This window comes from Symphalangus syndactylus, chromosome 2, assembly GCF_028878055.3.
Source record: "Symphalangus syndactylus isolate Jambi chromosome 2, NHGRI_mSymSyn1-v2.1_pri, whole genome shotgun sequence".
NCBI classification, from domain to species: Eukaryota; Metazoa; Chordata; class Mammalia; order Primates; family Hylobatidae; genus Symphalangus; species Symphalangus syndactylus.
In genome coordinates this window covers 41,378,481-41,398,870 of record NC_072424.2, presented here as the reverse complement: position 1 = coordinate 41,398,870, position 20,390 = coordinate 41,378,481, and the positions used below count along the sequence as shown (strand labels likewise).

At 44.3% G+C, this 20,390-nt stretch overlaps 1 protein-coding gene across 9 annotated transcripts in view; it reads right to left on the bottom strand.

Moving 5' to 3' along the window:
• Positions 1–8,082: 8,082 nt before the first annotated feature.
• The window catches only part of ARHGAP19 (Rho GTPase activating protein 19), a 77,434-nt gene continuing 65,126 nt past the window's right edge, over positions 8,083–20,390 (bottom strand). For 4 of the 9 annotated variants that reach the window (XM_055253699.2, XM_055253731.2, XM_063629272.1 and 1 more), the window contains 2 exons: positions 19,966–20,044; positions 12,726–16,668 (listed from right to left, as the gene is read on the bottom strand). In XM_055253699.2, the coding sequence (XP_055109674.1) occupies positions 16,658–16,668; positions 19,966–20,044 (90 nt within the window). In that variant the 3' untranslated portion in view covers positions 12,726–16,657. Of the gene's footprint in view, positions 8,499–12,725; positions 16,669–18,294; positions 18,619–18,657; positions 20,045–20,390 lie in introns of those variants that run through there. The other 5 variants (XM_055253687.2, XM_063629266.1, XM_063629250.1 and 2 more) reach the window with 5 other exon arrangements.

Here is a 20,390-nt window from a genome sequence, read left to right as displayed (position 1 = left end):
GCCACCACTGCTGAAACAGAATGACCCAGTGAAAAGAGCACTGGGCAGGGAGTCTAGGGTACCTGACTTCTAGTCCAGGTCTGCCACTAGCACCCATGTGACAGGAGTGGGGACACTGTGCTTCTCTAGGCTCAGATTCCTCATCCTTGAAACAGAATGGAAGCTCCAGGATGGTGAGGACCAATGGTGGACCAAGGCTAGGGGGTGATGAGGGGGTACCGTTGTGGAATCAGTTCCCCTTGGGTGCAGAACATGAGTCATTTGTCAGCCGGGTGCAGTGGCTCACACGTGTAATCCCAGCACTTTGGGAGGCCAAGGCGGGCAGATCACCTGAAGTCAGGAGTTCGAGCAGCCTGGCCAACATGGTGAAACCCCGTCTCTACTAAAAATATAAAAATTAGCCGGGCGTGGTGGTGTGCGCCTGTAGTCCCAGCTACTCGGGAGGCTGAGGTGGGAGAATCACTTGAACCCAGGAGACGGAGGTTGCAGTGAGCCGAGTTCGCACCACTGCACTCCAGCCTGGGCAACAGAGCCAAGCTCTGTGTCAAAAAAAAAAGAGTCATTTGTCTCCGAAGAAGTTTTTAAATAATTAACTAATAGTTGGTCTCCTTTTTGTTATCACAATACACCTGCTGTTCTAAACAATGCCAGTTAGAAAATACTCATAAAAAAAAAAAATCCTTGTTTTGTCTGAGTTCTAAATAATTACTACAGTTACTATTAAGTTTTAATAATGTGTGTGTAAGCTTCAAATTAGCAATTTTAAAATTATCTTTTAATAAACATTGTATTCTACATGGACGTTAACTCGGAGTACTCCGTTCTACAGTTCTACCCAGACACACACGGACCCAACTACCTGTGATTTTTCTAGGGTAAGTATGTAGTGGCCTGGAATCTTTCAAGCTCACTTCTGGCAGAAAGTGATTAAAATTTAAACAAATAAATCAAAGACAGGGAAATTTAAGTCTCCATCCACCCCATCTCTTAACACCTGATGCATTGAACCAGGGAAGCTCACCTGCGCCATCTAGTGGTAGAAATGGTGATTACAGGCACGTGTGGCTGGACATTCTCATCCCTGAGGGCAGCTCTTGTCCCACAGGGGTAGCGGGCACAGGGCTATGGAGTGCTTGAAATGCGACTCATCCGAATTGAGATGGGTTGAAGGTGTAACATGTATACTGAATCTCTAAGACTTAGTATGAAAAAATAATGTAAAGTAGCTCTTTAACAATGGATTATACTGATCACATATTCTCTATTGATTACACATTCAAATGATAATATTGGGGGTGAGGGAAGCCTCGGGAAGATTTAATCAGACAAGTCAGCCCCAAGGCTGATTGCATCCTAGGTCCACCTAGATAACAACGAGAAAGTTCCTTCACTTCTCAGGGCCTTAGTTCCCTCATCCTTAAAAATGGATGGGTGATACCGACATCACGAGACTATGATGATTAAATGCGATAAGGCATATAAATGCCTAAGACATTTACGCTCGGGAGAAGTTGGTTTCCTTTCTCTCAGAGCTAATCAAAATGGCAGAAAAACTAGAGTAGGCAGCCTCCTGGGGGCACTCTCAGAGGGTCTGGATTTATTTCCCTTTTTCCCCTTCAGCACTATGCTGCAGGTGTGTGGCCCAGGCAATCAGCCCCCCTAATTGTGGAGGACCAGCTCCAGCTGCCGCCCTCCTGGGCCCCTGCCCACCTCGGCGCCCACTGTGTGCACAGCACCAGGCACCAGTTCATGAGCTTGCTCTCATCCTGTGGGGCAAGGCCCAATCCCACCTTTCTGCCTGGGTGTCTTCCCAGCCACACCAGCCCCTCCGCTTCCCGCAGTGGGCGGCCTCCCTGTATCCACACCCACCACAGGGCACAAACCGCGCACCCACTGCCACCTCTGCATCAGCGGTTCTGTGTCATGTTGGACCAACAGTATCAACATCAGCTGGGAACCAATGAGAAATGCAAGTTCCTGGGCCTCAGACCTGCATCAGAGACTCCAGGGGTAAGGCCCAGCCATGCTTCAGAAAGACCTCTAGGTGACTCGGCTGCCCAGTCAGTTTGAGAACCAGTGCCCTATAAGCCCTCACAGCGGCCGGGCGCATTGACTCACGCCTGTAATCCTAGCACTTTGGGAGGCCGAGGCGGGCGGATCACGAGGTCAGGAGATGGAGACCATCCTGGCCAACATGGTGAAACCCCGTCTCCACTAAAAATACAAAAAAATAGCCGGGCGTGGCGGCGGGCTCCTGTAGTCCCAGCTACTCTGGAGGCTGAGGCAGGAGAATGGCGTGAGCCCAGGGGGTGGAGCTTGCGGTGAGTCGAGATCGCGCCACTGCACTCCAGCCTGGGCGACAGAGCAAGACTCCGTCTCAAAAAAACAAAAACAACAAAAAAAAATACAGTTTCCTTTGCTCTCCCGTCTGCTCCCCTCCCATCCCCTCCGTCAGTGGAGCCCCTGTTCGGTTGTGGGGGAAATCCTGTGCCTAAAACTACCCTGTCATCTTCCCCTTCACCATTTTGCCCATGGTAATCTTCACCAAACTTTAGCAAACTTTCAGTATTTTTATCACATATGCAGGCCACTTTTCTATTTCGTCCTCAACATTTTAAATTTGATACAAATTCAAATACACACTTGAGGTGGGCACAGTGGCTCATGCCTGTAATCCCAGCATTTTGGGAGAGGGAGGCAAGAGGATTACTTGAAGACAGAAATATGAGACCAGCCTGGGCAACATACCAAAACCCCATTTCTACAAAAAAAACTTTAAAAATTAGCTGTGCACTGTGGCATGTGCCTGTAATCGTGGCTACTCGGAAGGCTGACGCAAGAGGATTGCTTGAGCCCAGGAGTTAGGGGCTGCAGTGAGCTATGATGGCACCACTGCACTCTAGCCTGGATGGATGACAGAGACTTTGTCTCTAAAAAACAAAACAAAACAACCCCAAATATACACTTTAGCCTGGTCCTAAAGAATCTAGAAATTCAGACTTAACATACAAGTTATATTTTTCTATCACATATTAAACACTATTAAAGACTGTTTATCACCAGGCACGGTGGCTCACACCTGTAATCTCAGCACTTTGGGAGGCTGAGGCAAGTGGATCACCTGAGGTCAAGAGCTTGAGACCAGCCTGGCCAACATGGTGAAACCCCGTCTCTACTAAAAATATAAAAATTACCAGCCGGGCGTGGTGCCTCACACCTGTAATCCCAGCACTTTGGGAGGATGAGGTGGGCAGATCACCTGAGGTCAGGAGTTTGAGAACAGCCTGACCAACATGGAGAAACCCGTCTCTACTAAAAATACAAAATTAGCCTGGTGTGGTGGCACATGCCTGTAATCCCAGCTACTCGAGAGCTGAGGCAGGAGAATCGCTTGAACCCAGGAGGCAGAAGTTGTGGTGAGCCAAGATCGTGCCATTGCACTCCAGCCTGGGCAACAAGTTGTGCCTATAATCTCAGCTACTTGGGAGCCTGAGGCATGAGAATCACTTGAACCCAGGAGGCAGAGGTTGCAGTGAGCCAAGATCGTGCCACTGCACTCCAACCTGGGGGATAGAGCGAGACTCTGTCTTAAAAAAAAAAAAAAAAAAAAAAACTGTTTATCCAAAGTACTGCCTACAAGTCATTTTGGGGAAATGATGCCTGCAGTGCAGCCTGGCTCTCTCACAACACACTTTATCCTACCCTTTCCTGTCTACCCCTCAGGGCTTCCATTTCCCTCCTCCTCTCATCTGCAGCCCCGACCCTTGACAGCCCTACCTTCCTGGACCATCCAGCGCCTCCCTTCCATCAACTCCCCACCCAAGACTCTGACATCCCTGAGGACTCCCTGTGAAACATCACCAGCTCCATAAATATACACAGAACGAATGAACTCTGGGCCCTCAAAACATCTGCCTCTGCCCCACAGCACCCCAAGCCCCTGTCCTTATGTAACTCGTCTCTAAGTAGCAGCTCCAGGAAGTGTCCCTGGACCTCCCATACACATCTTTCCGGGCCTCTGCCCACCCACCCTTCCACTTTACTTTCCCACCCTCACCAAAGGCCTCGCATGTGCCAGGCATTGCACTAGGTAGTGTGGAAACAGAATATAAAGAACAGCTCTGGCCTTCAAGGAACTCAGATTCCCATAAGCCAGAACCAGTCTTCTCATTCCTGCTATTGCTCCTAGAAGCATGTCACAAGCATCCTCCCTTGTCCACATCAGAACACCTGGAAACAGAGGGTCAGCCAGAGAATGGGATGGTCAGCACGCCAACTGTGAGTTAGCGGGGGTTTAATAACAAAAGCCATCTCCAGTGATGGAAATGAAATCACTGGCAGCCTGGGGCAGGGACATGGGGAACTGACTGCAAAGTGGCATGAGAGAACTTTCTGGAGTGATGGAAATGTACATCTTAATTGGGGTGGTGGTTACAGAGACGTATATGTTTGTCAAAACTTATCGAACTGGCCGGGCGCAATGGCTCATACCTGTAATCCCAGCACTTTGGGAGGCCAAGGCGGGCAGATCACTAGAGGTCAGGAGTTCGAGACCAGCCTTGCCAACATGGTGAAACCCCCCCATCTCTACTAAAAATGCAAAAATTAGCTGGGCATGGTGGTGCTTGCCTGTAATCCCACCTACTTGGGAGGCTGAGGTACGAGAATCACTTGAAACCAGAAGGCGAGGAGGCTGCAGTGAGCCGAGATTGCGCCACTGCACTCCAGCTTGGGCGGCAGAGTGAGACTCAGTCTCAAAAAAAAAAAAAAAATGTATCAAACTATATGCTTAATAGAGTTAATTTAAAAAGAGATAGACTCAAGTCCCCCACACTGCCACTCACTAATGCATCAACTGGGCCTAAGTTGCCATCTTTCTGAAACTGTTTGTCTAACACATGGTTTATGGGCTAGTTCAGTGATTTTCAAAACACTGATTTAAACAAAATCTTACTCTAAACCAGGTAAAAGGGAGCTCCCTGGCTGAAGAGGATGCGGAGAATCAGGTACTGTCCTTCTGACCCCCTTCCCCTCCTCACAGTAACCCTGGCGGCGGTGCATAAACCTATCTGAAACCATTGGGATCCATTGTCTCTAAGGTCCCAAATAGCAATGACCGTCTTTGATTCTATGTCTCTGCTAAAGATTTGCTTCAAACTAAATATATCCCCTTTTCCTCCACACCAGATGGTTCTATATTCCTCTCCATGTGGAAAGAGTAGGTTTTCATGCTCCCATGGAAGAGGGAAGCAGAGACAAGAATGAAGGCCATGTCTCTCCTCTCCATTCTCCTCTTCCCGGGTCATGTCACATAGCACATACGGCAGGTGTTTAAGAAGGGGCTACAATATAAGACCTCTCATTAATGGCCAATTTTGGTTACATCAAAGTACTTATTAAAGCCTGGCTCACTGGGTCATTAGATGTCCATTAAATCCCCATGGCTCTTCATCAGAGAGGCAGAAGGCCCTGGCCCAAGGCCTCTAACCTGAGCAGAAAGACTTAGTGGGTCTGTATGACCAGGGTAGTAGCTCATGGGGGTGGGGTGACATTTTTAGTGTTTGTCCTGTCCTCTGACCAGCTCTCCCTGCTTCTCCTCCCCAGAGTGGACTAAGGACTAACTAAAGGAAAAAAGATGTGGCCACAGGTTCTGGTGGAGTAGGTTGTTGGGGAGAAAGGACAGCGTAGGGTTAGAGGCCCAGAGGTTCTGGGACAATCACGATATAACATGAGCCACATGTGTAATTTTATATTTTCTAGTTAGTAGCCACATTAAAAAGGTTAAAAGAAACAGGTAGAATTCATTTTAATGATATATTTTATTAACCCAACATATTCAAAATCTCATTTCAACATGTTTTCAATGTAAAAAATTATTGAGATATTTTTACATTCCTTTTTTCTTCCTACATCTTTGAATTCTGGCATTTCACACAGCACATCTCAGTTCAGACGGGCCACATTTCCAGTGCTTAATATCCACCTGTGGCCAGAGACGAACGCATTGGGCAGGGCATGCAGAAGAGCAGAGAAATGAGGACAGACCCTCCCTAAGCAGTTCCTGCAGGGAGCGGGGAGTGTTGGCGGAGGTAAGTGAGTGGATGCCCTCCTGCGTCCGAATGCCATTTATCCTCTTCCTGGAAGGTGCACTTCTTGCTGTCCTCTCGGAGCCAGCACTGAGAAGCTCTGGGAGTGTCTTGTGCAGACCAGGAAGCAGCCAGGAGCCGAGCAGCCCAGCGCCATGCAGAGGATGCCAGCTGGGCTCCTGGGCCAAACGCAGGCCGCAGAGGGGTGGGGTTTGGCTTCCATGGCGTTTTTAAATATCTTGAAGCGATTGTGATTCTCATTACATGACCTTCCTGGCTCCTACAGATATTGGGGTGTGTAACCCCTGCCTAAGACCACAGTCCTGAGAGTCCAGGAGCCCTGATGTTAGCTTGGCCACTTTGTCACCTACGTTTCTTTGTAGCCGACAACATACGTTATCAAACTATTCATATGTGTCTTCTATACAATTGGAGATAATAGGACCTGATATGGTTTGGCTTTGTGTCCCCACCCAAATCTCCTGTCAAATTATAATCCCCACAGGTTAGGGGCGGGACATGGTGGGAGGTGACTGGATCTTGGGGTGGTTTCCCCCATGCTGTTCTCCTGACAGCGAGGGAGTTCTCACAAGATCTGATAAAATATTTTTTTTATATAGAGTCTCACTCTGTCACCCAGGCTGGGGTGCAGCAGCATGATCTCAGCTCACTGCAACCTCCACCTCCCAAGTTCAAGTGATTCTCGTGCCTCAGCCTCCCAAGTAGCTGGGATTACAGGCGTGTGCCACCATGCCCAAATAATTTTTGTATTTTTAGTAGAGACAGAGTTTTGTATTTCGTATTTTTAGTAGAGACAGAGTTTCACCATGTTGGCCCAGCTGGTCTCAAACTCTGACCTCACGTGATCCACCCACCTTAGCCTCCCAGAGTGCTGGGATTATAGGCATAAGCCACCGCAACCAGCCAAGATCTGATGGTTTAAAAGTGTGTGGCCCTGGCCCCCTTCTGCCGCCATGTAAGACATGCCTTGCTTCCCCTTCACCTTCCACCATAATCATGTTTCCTGAGGCCTCCCCAGCCATGCAGAACTGAGATTCAATTAAACCTCCTTTCCTTATAAATTATCCAGTATCAGGTAGTTCTTTATAGCAGTGTGAAAACAGACTAATACCTCACAGAGATGTATGAGTTTAATGAAACAAGGAATTAATTGGCTAGCACAGAGCTCAGTAGATAGTAAGTACTCAATAAATTAGTTTTTCATTCACAAGAAATTTGAACTCCTTAGAGGCCCTGCTGGAAAAAGGGAGGTACGTGGGCAGAAGGGGCTCCCATCAGTGATCCCCTCTTCTGAACATGAGTGCTGAGGAATGGCTTCTGGGCTCACAATTTTCATTAATTTTTTAGTGTCAAGAAATGTCTTTTCATTCAGGCTGGACACACAGTAGACTCTAGGATGTTAACAACTTCAAATGGGGTAAAAAGCTATACTGGTTTTTGAGAACTTTCTTAGGTTATTTGCCACATGTACACATTCCACAGGGATTTACAATTTATAAAACTCTTTTTAATACATGATCTCATCTGGATTTCAGAGTACATTATATGGAGAAGTAGAGTGGTTTTTACTATCTGTATTTCACAGATACGTTGAAACTTAGCGAGATTATATAATAGGTTGGTGCAAAAGTAATTGTGGCTTTTGCCATTAAAATGCCACAATTACTTTCGCACCAACCTAATACTTACAGTTCTCATACATTCACATGTAGACAGAGTAACTGAATCCAGACTCCACAGCTGTGGTTCCTGGTGTGGTTTCCTTCTTCTGGCACCAACCATCAAACCCATTTTCACCATCCACTGTGAATGTCATGTGGGTCTGAATTATTATGTTCAGCCCTTCAAGTGAACCAATGGAACTTAGTTGAATGAGACCACAGCCTCTTATTTCTAGAAGCTTCTACTGTGAGACTAAGAAATGTGATTATGTAGAGAATGACTAGTAAAGAATTCTTAGTTTTTTTTAATTGAGCTGAGAGCAAATAAAACACAAATGAGTTTTTTTAATGGAACTGATGTTTGCTTTTAGGTTGAAACTTCTTAGCTCATCAAATACAACACAACCCCAATGGGAGAGATTGAGGTTGGATATGTCTTCCAAAGAAGGCCACTTTCTAAAAAGGATAGTGTTTCCACTGCAACAGTTTCAGTCCCCTGGATAGAATCTTCTGCTCATACAAGGACCTTCCTTAACACAGGTATAAAAATGAACAGAATATTGCTGGGCATGGTGGTGTGTGCCTGTAGTCCCAGCTACTCAGGGGACTAAGGGAGGATCACTTGAGCCCAGAAGTGGCTATTCACGGGTGTGATCACAGAACCTGAACTAGCCACCGAATAACCACTGAACTCCTGTCTCCAGCCTGGGTAACATATTGAGACCCCCATCTGTAAAAAAAAAAAAAAAAAAAAAAGAATGAAAGAAAGGAGGGAAGGAAGGAAATAAGTAATATTGAACTGCATCAGAGGAATAACCTCTGCTTCTCTCATGCTTAGTAAGCTAACTTGCTTTTCTTGGTTCTCAAATGATGCAATCTGACAGAGCTGCAGCTTCCTGGTTGAGGGTTATTTTTTCATGCCTATATTTAAGATGCTTAATTTTGTGATTCATTCTTTATAATTAGATATAATGTTTAGAATATATCCATGTATATTCACATTCACATTTTTCCCTTGAGGGCTATTATTTTCCCCTCTGAGCTGATCTCAACTGCAACCTTTTTTTTTTTTTTTAAGACAAGGTCTCACTCTGTCACCCAGGCTGGAGTGCAGTGGCATGATCTTGGCTCACTGCAGCCTCCACCTGCTGGGCCCAAGTAATTCTTCCACCTCAGCCTCCCAGGTAGCTGGCACCACAGGCACACACCACCACACCCAGCTATTTTGTGTGTATGTGTGTGTGTGTATTTTTAGTAGAGACAGGGTTTCACCTTGTTGCCCAGGTTGGTCTCGAACTCCTGAGCTCAAGTGATCTGCCTGCCTCAGCCTCTCAAAGTGCTGGGTTTACAGGTGTGAGCCACGGTGCCTAGCCTCAACTGCAACCTTAAATTTGCAATTGCCATGAGTCAAGAGAGCCCCAGCTGTGTCCATGTGGAAAACTGACATTTCCCCCAAGGTTGGTGTGTGTGTATCTGTATGTGTGTATATATATATATGCCCTGGACCGTTGAAAAACATGGGTTTGAACTCCACAGGTCCACTTACAAGCAGATTTTCTTCCATCTCTGCCACTCCTGACATAGCAAGACCAACCCCTCCTCTTCCTCCTCAACCTACTCAATGTGACGATGATAAGGATGAAGGCCTTTATGATGATCCACTTCCACTTAATGAATAGTAAATTTATTTTTCCCTTCCTTAGGATTTTCTTAACACTTTCTTTTCTCTAACTTACTCTATTATAAGAATACTATATGAAATACACGTAACATACAAAGCATGTGTTAATTGACTTTATGTTATCCATAGGGCTATTAGTAGTTAAGTTTTGGGGAAGCCAAAAGTTATATGTGGATTTTTGACTGCATGGGGGTTGGCGCCTCTAACCCCAGCACTGTTCGAGGGTCAATTGTGTACCTTGTTAGCTTGAATTACAGCTCTTTTCTAGCCCACTGGCCCTACTTTTTTGGTTTCTTTGCCCCTTGGGCTCATGATTTTTAGACAGCCTGTTTCTTTTCTCTTTTGCCCACAGAACGGTTCAATTGAATTAAGCATTCCTCAATACCAAGGCATTGAAAATAAAAACAACCTATTTCTGAGAATAAAAGAGGAGAGCTAGCATGACACCAGTGGCCCCAGCTACTCACCCTAATCCCGATTCTAGGATAGAACACTCAGGTTCTGGGCACTGGATGCTGATTATAAAGGATTAGATATTAATGATCAACTTGAACCAAGACTTGGTCATTGCTTAACTTCAATTTTTCTTTTTTTCTATGGTGAAAATCAAGAGGCTGGGCCTTGAAGCATGTCAGCAAGCATGATGTCCTCTACACCATACCCTCTGGCCTGGGGTTCAGCGGTCTTCACCATTCCCATTCCCTGAACCCCTCAAAATCAGGAATACAGGTAGGAACAAAAAGTGGGCAGCCCATATAGCAGGCAAAGCTAATGGAACTAGCCCGCCAGGAAGGGGGAAGGAGAGGAAAACTCTTTACACGTTTCTGTTTTTCTATCTTCCCTTTTCAAATTTTTTTTTTTTTTTTTTTTTTTTTTTTTTGAGACAGAGTCTTTACCCAGGCTGGAGTGCAGTGGCACGATCTTGGCTCACTGCAACCTCCACCTCCTGGGTTCAAGCGACTCTCCTGCCTCAGCCTCCCAAGTGGCTGGGATTACAGGTGTGTGCCACCACACCCAGCTAATTTTTGTATTTTTAGTAGAAATGGGGTTTCACCATGTTGGTCAGGCTGGTCTCGAACTCCTGACCTCAGATGATCCACCTGCCTCAGCCTCCCAAAGTGCTGGGATTACAGTTGTGAGCCACTGTGCCCAGCCTCTTTCCACTATTTAATGCATGTCTACCTCTTCAGTCCTTTCTACAATTCAGTGATTAATGATTATGTGCTCAGTGCAGTTCTCAGCATTTTGGTCCTCTTCCTGTTTTCCAAAATGTCCCTCTTGCCCCCGCCACTCCCTTTTCTTGGCATCACCCAGTTTCCCACATGTAACTTTAAGAGTCTCTCCATGCTTCATTTTCAAGGACCTGGTTCCTTTCTTCACAGTGAGTAATACAAGCTGGTCCTTGGGGGCTGGGGAGCAAGGGACAAGTAGTTCTGAAGAGCGTCTCAGAAGCTAACATGGCAAAAGAGGAGTGTGTGGGTAGGTAAGAGAGTAAAGACAACTGGCCGGGCGCGGTGGCTCACGCTTGTAATCCCAGCACTTTGGGAGGCCGAGGCGGGCGGATCACGAGGTCAGGAGATCGAGACCACGGTGAAATCCCGTCTCTACTAAAAATACAAAAAGAAATTAGCCGGGTGTGGTGGCAGGCGCCTGTAGTCCCAGCTACTCGGAGAGGCTGAGGCAAGAGAATGGCGTGAACCCGGGAGGCGGAGCTTGCAGTGAGCCGAGATTGCGCCACTGCACTCCAGCCTGGGCAACAGAGCAAGACTTTGTCTCAAAAAAAAAAAAAAAAAGACAACTGTAGAGTGTTTATTTCTATTCAGGATTTAAACAACACCTTTGTCATCAAAGTAGCTATGTCAGCATCAATAACCTGCTGATTATAAAATTTATCCTTGGCAGAGAGAAAGAGAATTAACCTTTAATGACTAATTGCCATCTGCCAGCACTGTGTAAAGCTAGTGATTCTCAGTATTTTAATCGTCAAGGGTTCCTCTGAGATTCTTGTAGAAGCTATGAAATCTCTCCCCTAGAAAAATGCAGATGTACACAAAATTTTACATAGAATTACAGGGCAAACCATTGTCCTGAAGCATAACCACAAACCTTAGATTAAAATCCTCTGTGTGAAGTCCTTGTTATTGAGATGTATACCATTCTCCCCACCTTACAGATGAGGGGACAGGAGATTCAGGGACATATCCAAAGTCTCATACCTAATAAATTGCAGCCATAGGCTGGGCACAGTGGCTCACGCCTGTAATCCCAGCACTTTAGGAGGCTGAGGTGGGCGTACCACTTGAGTCCAGGAGTTCAAGACCAGCCTGGCCAAGATGGCGAAACCCCGTCTCTACAAAAAATACAAAAATTAGCTGGGTGTGGTGGCACACACCTGTAGCCCCAGCCACTTGGGAGGCTGAGGTGGGAGGATCACCAGAGCCTGGGAGATGGAGGCTGCAGTGAGCCAAGATCGCACCGCTACACTCCAGCCTGGGTGACAGAGTAAGATGCTGTCTCAAAAAATAAAAAATAGCTGCTATAGACTGAATGTTTGTATTTCCACAAATTAACTTCGAAACCTAATCTCCAATGTGATGATATTAGGAGGTAGGGTCTTTGGGAGGAGGGGTCTTTGGGAGCGTCTTTGGCAGGGCCCTCATGAACAGGATTAGTGCTTCTCTAAAAGAGGCCCCAGAGAGATCCCTCGTCCCTTCCACCATGTGAGGTTACAGTGAAGACGGCTGTGAACCAGGGAGTGCACCCTCAGCAGACACCCAATCTGCTGGCGCCATGCTCTTTGACTCCCCAGACTGCAGAACTGTAAGCAGCACATTTTTTATGTTGAGAAGCCACCGAGTCTATGGTGTTCTGTTAAAGCAGCCCAAGCCCACTAAGATAGCAGCAGGAACATTTCAACCTGAGCTGTCTAAACACACCTTCCTGCCACAAATGGAAATCTCATCTAGGTTTTCCTGTTATTGTAACCATCACTCCTTATTTTTAAATGAAGAAATTAAAATTATGTGAGAAACTGAAATCTATGTGAAGCATTCTAGACTCAGCCATGGGAAATTAGGAAGCTCAGGATCCCGGAGGCTCCAAATCATATTTCTTATCAGCCAAAAGCCCCGCTCCTCCTGAACCCACCCATCCAGCTAAAAACAAGCCAAAGAGGAGCCTTTCTAGAGGCTTCACTTTCCTCAGAACAAGAGAAAAACTCTCTCTTCAACATCAACAGTCAAAATGTGAACTAATAGACCAGTCAAAGCCTCTGGATATGAAACAAAACGATTTTAATTTCAGAATATTACAAGAATATAAAAGAAAGACAATGCATAGGATCATTTCTTTACAATTACATACATATAGTCAAATAAGAATGAAAACTTTAAATAAAACAGTTAAGAAACCTTGTTTCTCTTGTTGAGCAAGCTCAGGGATAGGACAAAGGCAACCCCTACTCTGCAGAAAGAACCCTGGGGTGAGGGAATATTTCCCCCAACAGGTTCTATCTGTCCCCAGACATGGCCAGGGGAGGGCTCCATGGCTCTTTAGCACAGGCTGTGGCCTCACACACTCCAGTCTCCATGGTAACGCAAGCACTCAGGCTATTATGTCCCACACCTCCTCGCTGGCCTGCTTCTGTCAACTACACTGGTAGAAGATCTCGGCATTAGTTGTCTAGAGAAGCTAAATTCCTACAGTGAGTTTTAGTTGAGTTAATCACCACTGGTGTAAAAGGCTTGTGCATCTTAGGAACCCAAATCTTCCCCAAATTCTAGACAATCCCACAAAATGCTAGTATCTAGGTTTAGATCTAGATCCTGTCTTCCGTTTGAAGGCTTCAGGGCAAAGGAGGGCAAAGATAAGGCTCTCTCTTGGGGAAAGGAGTTCTACACAAAAATGACCTCAGAATGGGGGCCATTAGCCTCAAGCATCTGTGTGAGGCCTTGTAGGAAAGGAGACAGAGTCTAGAGGCATCTATTCCTAAAAATCACCCGGTTGCATGGCCAGTCACTGTAGGGCACGTTCCCAATGACCACAGGTTCTCCTAGAGGGCAGTATTTTCAACTGCATGCTAACACAGGCTCCTGTGAGGGAAGCTGAACAGAGACGTTCCTACTCAGGAGGAGAGAATGGCTCTGTTCTGACACTCTAGGATCGACTGCTTCCTTACAGGTCAACAGAACAGATACCTCCAGAGCACCTAGGTGTCACTGCAGTCAACAGCCCTCCACTAGCCCATTTCCCAAGGGTGTTCCCTTGTCCTTTCTGAATGACTCTGGAAGGACATTCTGGGTAAAGAGCTTTCCTTTGTGGAGGATCAACTGTACTTTTGGTTACGATTCGTTACCTGCTCTTTTTTTACGGTTCGTTACCTGCTCCTATTTTGGCACTGAGGTACAGTCAGTATCTCCTAATGCTCTTTCACTGCTGCAGCAGGGTTTTTCACACCAGAATCACTGGTCCCAATGCAAAAGTCTATCACTATAAAAGATGAGAAACTCTTAACGCCTATGGTTCTCACTAATTCAGTCAGTGGGGTTCACACAGTACAGTCTGGACCAGGAAGGTGGCCTACAGTTTAATATGTGTATCCCTCTGGCACAAACACAAGGCTCCAAATTGACACCACATCAAAGCCCATCACAGGTGACCCAAGAAAGAAATGAAGTTGTAAAAGCCACAAGAAGAGGCACTTCCAAAGAGATTGTTCCAACATGAAAAACAAACACAATGAAATAGATTCAAAAAAAACTTATAGATTAAAAAACTCAGTTAAATACTGGCTCAAAAACAATACCTGCCCACCAAATCAGAAGGGAGACAGCAGCCTTCTGTGGCAAATGATAAAAGGGGTTTTCTCTGTGTTTTCCATAAGATTCCACAGGATTAAATAGTTACATATTACAAGGTAGAAGGTTATGCTGCTTACTCCTCAAATTTGGATTCTAAGTCGATCACAGCTTCTATTAAGAAAAATGACCTATAAAACCCCTAAAGCAAGGGAAAACATATTCAATAAATAAACAAAACACACATAAACTACCCCAGGAGACCAGCTATATAAAGGCATGTGCATGTGATAAATATCTCTCTCATGATCCTCACCCCAGAACACAACCCTTGCTTATGATTCCATTCACCCAAAGAGCGTCTACATCCGTCTAAATCTCAGCTACTTCCCTTAAATAGAATCAAAAACTAACACGATGACAGGAGCTATCAGGTCACCACTCTGCTCCGTCTACCTGATGCCAGCCCTGTTTAACAGACCATAGCACCACTTCAGGATGAAGCATGTCTAAACAAATAAAGGAAAGAAGGAAGAGTTAAGTAAGAATACCATTTCAATTTGGTGATACCAAAAGGGTTTTCTGTTTGAATTAGCTGATATCTGGTATAAGGGATTTCATTTTCTTAATAAGAAAAAAAAAGTCAAATATTTAATAGAAACCTACGCAAACGAATTTGCTAATCTGTGTTTTTAAAAATGACATAAAACTGCTGTAGAGAAAGGGGCTTCTAAGCAGTTTTGTTTTCCTAACCATCTATTGCTCACACTGTATTAAGCTGGAAGACCAAATTTTACATTTTTCTACACTATTGCTGTTACAGCAGCAAAAGCAGCAGAAAGGCTGGCAGAGAGGGCTGAGCTGGGCACAAGGCCAAACTCTGCTCCCCCAGAGTCATCTTTCATTTCAGCAATGGCGCAGCACATTCAACAATTTAGAAATAGGTCAGCAAACCACATTTTGTGGGGCAACTGCTTCCCCATAGTGACCTGACTCGGCTCCAACCCACAGGGTGAGAAGGGTTGTACAGCTCCACAGAGCCAGGCACAAACCTGAGCATTCTCCCCTGCCACATGCTGCTCTCTGGGCAGACACCAGTTCATACTAGGTCAAAGCCATGCCACTGCTCCATCCAACACAAGTGAACACACCAAATCCAAAAGCCAGAAGCTCTGGCCCCATCTCCAAATTACCACCTGTGTCCCTTCTGACAAAGAGAGGGTGGCACAGTAACACTCCTTGAACATTGGTAACAAGCCACAGCTGCTTCCAAATAAGAACATTCTCTCCTTTAAATCCCGTCAGCCCTGCAGAGGCTGCTGCTTGCTTCTTTTTTCTGATTCTAACTTCCTCTCAGGAGACGGTCTAGCCTGCACCCTCAGAGGGTGCAATGTAATCCCACCCATAAAGAGTCATCCTGGGACATAAAGGCAGCCAGCCCCCTCCTAGGCACACTCCAGAGCTTCCCCCACATACAAATATTTTAGCAAACTTCCATTACGCTGTGACTTTCCTTGAGTCACAGTGATTTGGTTCAGAAGTATTACGTTGGCACCAGAGATGTTTTAGTCAAGAGGAAATTGAATGAAGGTAACAAGTTCAGCAAAACACAATTATTTTCACATCACTGAGGAAAGGGAAAGAGAGAGAGATGGACAAGGGAGGGAGAAATGGAAGGAAGGAAAAGAGTTTAATAATTAAGATTTGTTAAAATACTGTATCATTCTGAATTCTCCTTTTTCAATACTGCAGGTCAAATACTCTGATGTCAGACCCAAGAAATAATCAAAAATGTCCAGAAAAGCTATAAGTTCTTTGGACACAAATTAGGTATTGAGGAATACAGCCTCATAAGATAAAGAGTTTTCCCAAAGCTCAAAGTGAAAAAAAGGGAAAGGCATCTTGCTTAGAGCCCATCCAAAAACATGGCTTTTAAAACAAAGACATAAACAAACAAAAACAACCAAATACCCAACACTATCAAAACAGAGAAAAACCCAAAATATCCATTAAAAACAACATCAATCCACTGGGACAGTGCTTTTTAAAAACTTACTGGCAGTTGAGCACACATTTCATATTTTTTTTCAAAAGTGGAATCTGCCTAAACACATTGAACGAGCCCTGAAGCCCACCTTACTGGGCTGTATAAGCTGGCTGGATAGTTAGTGGTTTCCCTATAATATTAAAAAGGAGAGACAGAGCCTAAGCACTCTCTCAGAAGGCACAGCTTGCAAACATCATCCAGTGAGTGGGATTAGAGGTATCAGTCGGGTCACGGTATTAGTTGGCTTTGACAATTCAAAATGCAGCAAGCAAGCTGCAAGTCCAAGCTTTGCTATGGGCAGGAATAACACCTGGCCCACTAAAGAGAAAATTCTGCATGGACCATAGGAGACAACTCTGGATCCTTCAGAGAAATCCTAGGTTGAAGGAAAAACAAGAGCGTTAGACATGTTCTTAAATATTTCTTTTTGCAAACATCCCACTCAAAAGCTACAGGGTCTACACTTAATATTTTCTCCAAACTGAGGGCTAATGAGTTTAATTAAGAATTTGTGACTCTACCAAATAAACATCTGCCTGATATAATGTTGTTCATTAAATCATCTTAATGGCTATAACAGCTAACAGTAAGTGCATATTTTGTGCTGTTCTAAGTTATTTATGTACCTTATTTATCCTCACAATAACCGGTATATGAGGTACTACTCCTACCATTTTACAGAGGAAGAATCCGCAGCCTACACAGTTCATTTGCCTGAGGACTAATATATAAGCTATTAAGCAGCAAAACTGGGAATGGGACCCAAGCCCAACTGAATGCAGAACTCATGCTCCTACCACCACAGCCCCTCTCAACAGTCAATGTTTACTAAAAGCCGACTCAGCACAAGGCACTGTCATTTTTCGGAGGAAGAGAAGTACAGGACACAGAAATACACTAAGTCTGACCTTTGTCTTCTAGAAGAGAAACTAGTTACAGATAATACAACACATGTGAAGTAAATACAGTAAATCATACTAGGTGTCAATATTTTTGTAGCATTAATAAGTTCAAAGGAAAAAGTATTATATCTGGCTGTGTTAGCCAGAGAACGTTTCAAAGAGGAGGTGAGACTTAGGCTAGACTTTGAAGAATGGGTAAGATTTTGACTACTGAAAATAATGGCCATTAATAAGTAGGTGCTATATCAGTGGTTCTCATGTGGAGATGACTTTGCCTCCTCACCCACCATGGGACATTTCGCAATGCCTAGAAGCACTTTTACTTATCACAACTGGGGGAAGGATGCTCCCAGTATCTATGGGGTAGAGGCCAGGAAGGCTGCTCATCATGCAATGCACATGGCAGCTCCTACAACAAAGCATTATCTGAACCAACATGTCAGTAGTGTGCCAAGGTTGAGAAATCCTGTACTAAATAAAAGTCTTTTTGGATTATGTTGTTGATCATAGTAATAAAATTACATTATCTTCTTCAAAGAATATGTTACTTTTATTATAAACATCACTATCAAAAATCTGAGGTTGTGTATTCATTGTTGTATAAAAGAAATACATGGCAGGCACCTGGATCTGTGGGCTTGGAGACTGCCAATGTCTGAAGACAGTTCAGACCTGGAGTTGCCAGGCTGGAAGTAGTTATCATACAGAGAGCAGAGCTAAGCAGTGGAAGGAGACTCCAAGCTGCAAAGAGGCAGGAGAAGCAAGTGCGGAAATGAGCAGAAGTTAAGAGCAGAACTTAAGATAGAGCATTGAAAAAAATAAAGATGTAGTGGAATAGGCAAACAACAGTAAGCCACTGCAGATAAGGAAAAGAATTAAAGAGGAAGAAGAACGAGAATAATGTAGCATCATAATACCAGGAAGGCATTTCCAGATAGAGGAAGTGACCAGGAGAGAGTAAAGTGAAAATGGCATTGCCCGATCCAATTGAGGGTCATTCATTATCTCGACTTCTCTGAACTACTAACATTTTTCAGAATCTAATTAGAACTACATATTCTCTCCCCCAGAAAAATACACATAAGTACCTACATAAAAGATTGCATCAACAATACCGGGAACTTTATTAGACCATTTAGGAAGTCCACAGATGACAAGGTCGAGAATCCCTGCTCTAAAGCTTATTGGTGAAATATTAAACTGGTTTTTAAAAAATGTCTTTCTTTCTTTCCAAGGTAGAGCTATCAATACAGAAAGATATTATTTCCAGATGTCTTTCAAAAATGAAAGCAACAAAAGTTGTAACTGATACAAAACAATGTAGCCTTCAAAAATAACTTATGCTTGGTTTTGATTCATGGACATACAGAAATATTTAGACAAAAAACTCAAACACCCATCTTGTCTCAATTAGACAGCCCAGCCTAGAAGACAGAAGCAATGAGGAAAGAAAAGAGAGTTTAGATAATTCATTCATGGATAAGTAAGAAGAATACACTGAAATCTAATTTTCCAGAAAAGAATTTATCCATAAGGATTAGGCTTTTGATCTCTTTTATTGCTGATGTCTCAAATAGTAATTATGCTCATATCCCAGTAAAAAAACGATCATGTCAAACCAGACTCACTTCAGCTGCCACATGAGCCTTATATAACAAGACGAGGTTTCAGCCCATTTTCTTTTTTTTTTTTTTTTTGAGACGGAGTCTCGCTCTGTCGCCCAGGCTGGAGTGCAGTGGCGCAATCTCGGCTCACTGCAAGCTCCGCCTCCCGGGTTCACGCCATTCTCCTGCCTCAGCCTCTCCGAGTAGCTGGGACTACAGGCGCCCGCCACCACGCCCGGATAATTTTTTTTTTTGTATTTTTAGTAGAGACGGGGTTTCACCGTGGTCTTGATCTCCTGATCTCATGATCCACCCGCCTCGGCCTCCCAAAGTGCTGGGATTACAAGCGTGAGCCACCGCGCCCGGCCTCAGCCCATTTTCTACAGTAACAACTATAACCACTTGTTAATGATTTAACAATGACAATGTGCTGCCAAAACATTATTTCAATTGAGCCTCATAATAAATTAATAAATCTGTGAAGTAGATGTAACTTTTATCCTCATTTTCAGAGGATAAAACTTGAATTCATAGAGAATGGGTAGTTTTCCTGGGTCAGAGGAATGATAACTCCCATCAGGACTAACCATAAATCTCACGGCCTTTCCATTGACCCACTTGGCTCCTTCAGAGGAAGGCACAGCAGGCTTTTACCAGAAGAGCCTGGGACAATCAGCAGTCCCAGCATTAAATAGTCCTCTTTGTCCTAAATAGCCCCCAAAATATGCTGTATGATATGACTTCCAGGATCCTTAGGCACGAGCTGTTGATCTAGAAAGCTTCACTAATTAGGGCTGGCCTACACAGAAAAGGAACCTAACTATTCCATAAGCATACTCCCAGCACTGTTGAACTTGGTTCCACAAATTCATTTACACTTGTTTTTAATTTGCTTCGCAAGTATTCTTAAGGTATTTTCCCCCATGTGTCCTGTCTGTCCAAGAACACAGGGACCATGTGAGTCTGTGTTCACAGCTCTACCCTTAGCACCCAAGACAATGCTGAGTAAATGGTTCAATAACCATCTGGTGAATGAACTCAAGGGCAAGGACCTGGCCTTGTAATTTTTATGTCACTTCTGACTACAAATGTACTATCCTGGGAATTCAAACAAATGCTACTGACTAGATGCAGAAACGAATTACATTTAGTAAGTACAATTAGTACCTTTTTTCCCCTCTTTTTTCCCTTCAGACCACTTCAATCTTGTTGGTGTCACCGTGACAGCTGGAGAGCCAGAAAATAACTGTAATAAGAAAATTGTATAGTGGTTTCAATGTTCTAATGGCATTCCTATAGACAGACTTTACTAACAAATGAATTATTTGTTCAATTTCAATGTGAAGAGTTTTTCTGAGACTGATGTATTTATATCTCATTAATCTTAACTGATTTACTGCTGGCTTAATGAAGTAGGCATGCCTAGGATATCTTGAGGCACCACCCCACAGGTAATATAGAGCCTAGGAGGCCTGGCTCAAATGTCACCTGTGGAATCTTCCAGTAAGAACTAACTGCTTCCTCCAGCACTTGTTTAAGGAGCTACTGTACTGTCTGCTTGTGACTAATGAACTACTCATCTGCTTGTGACT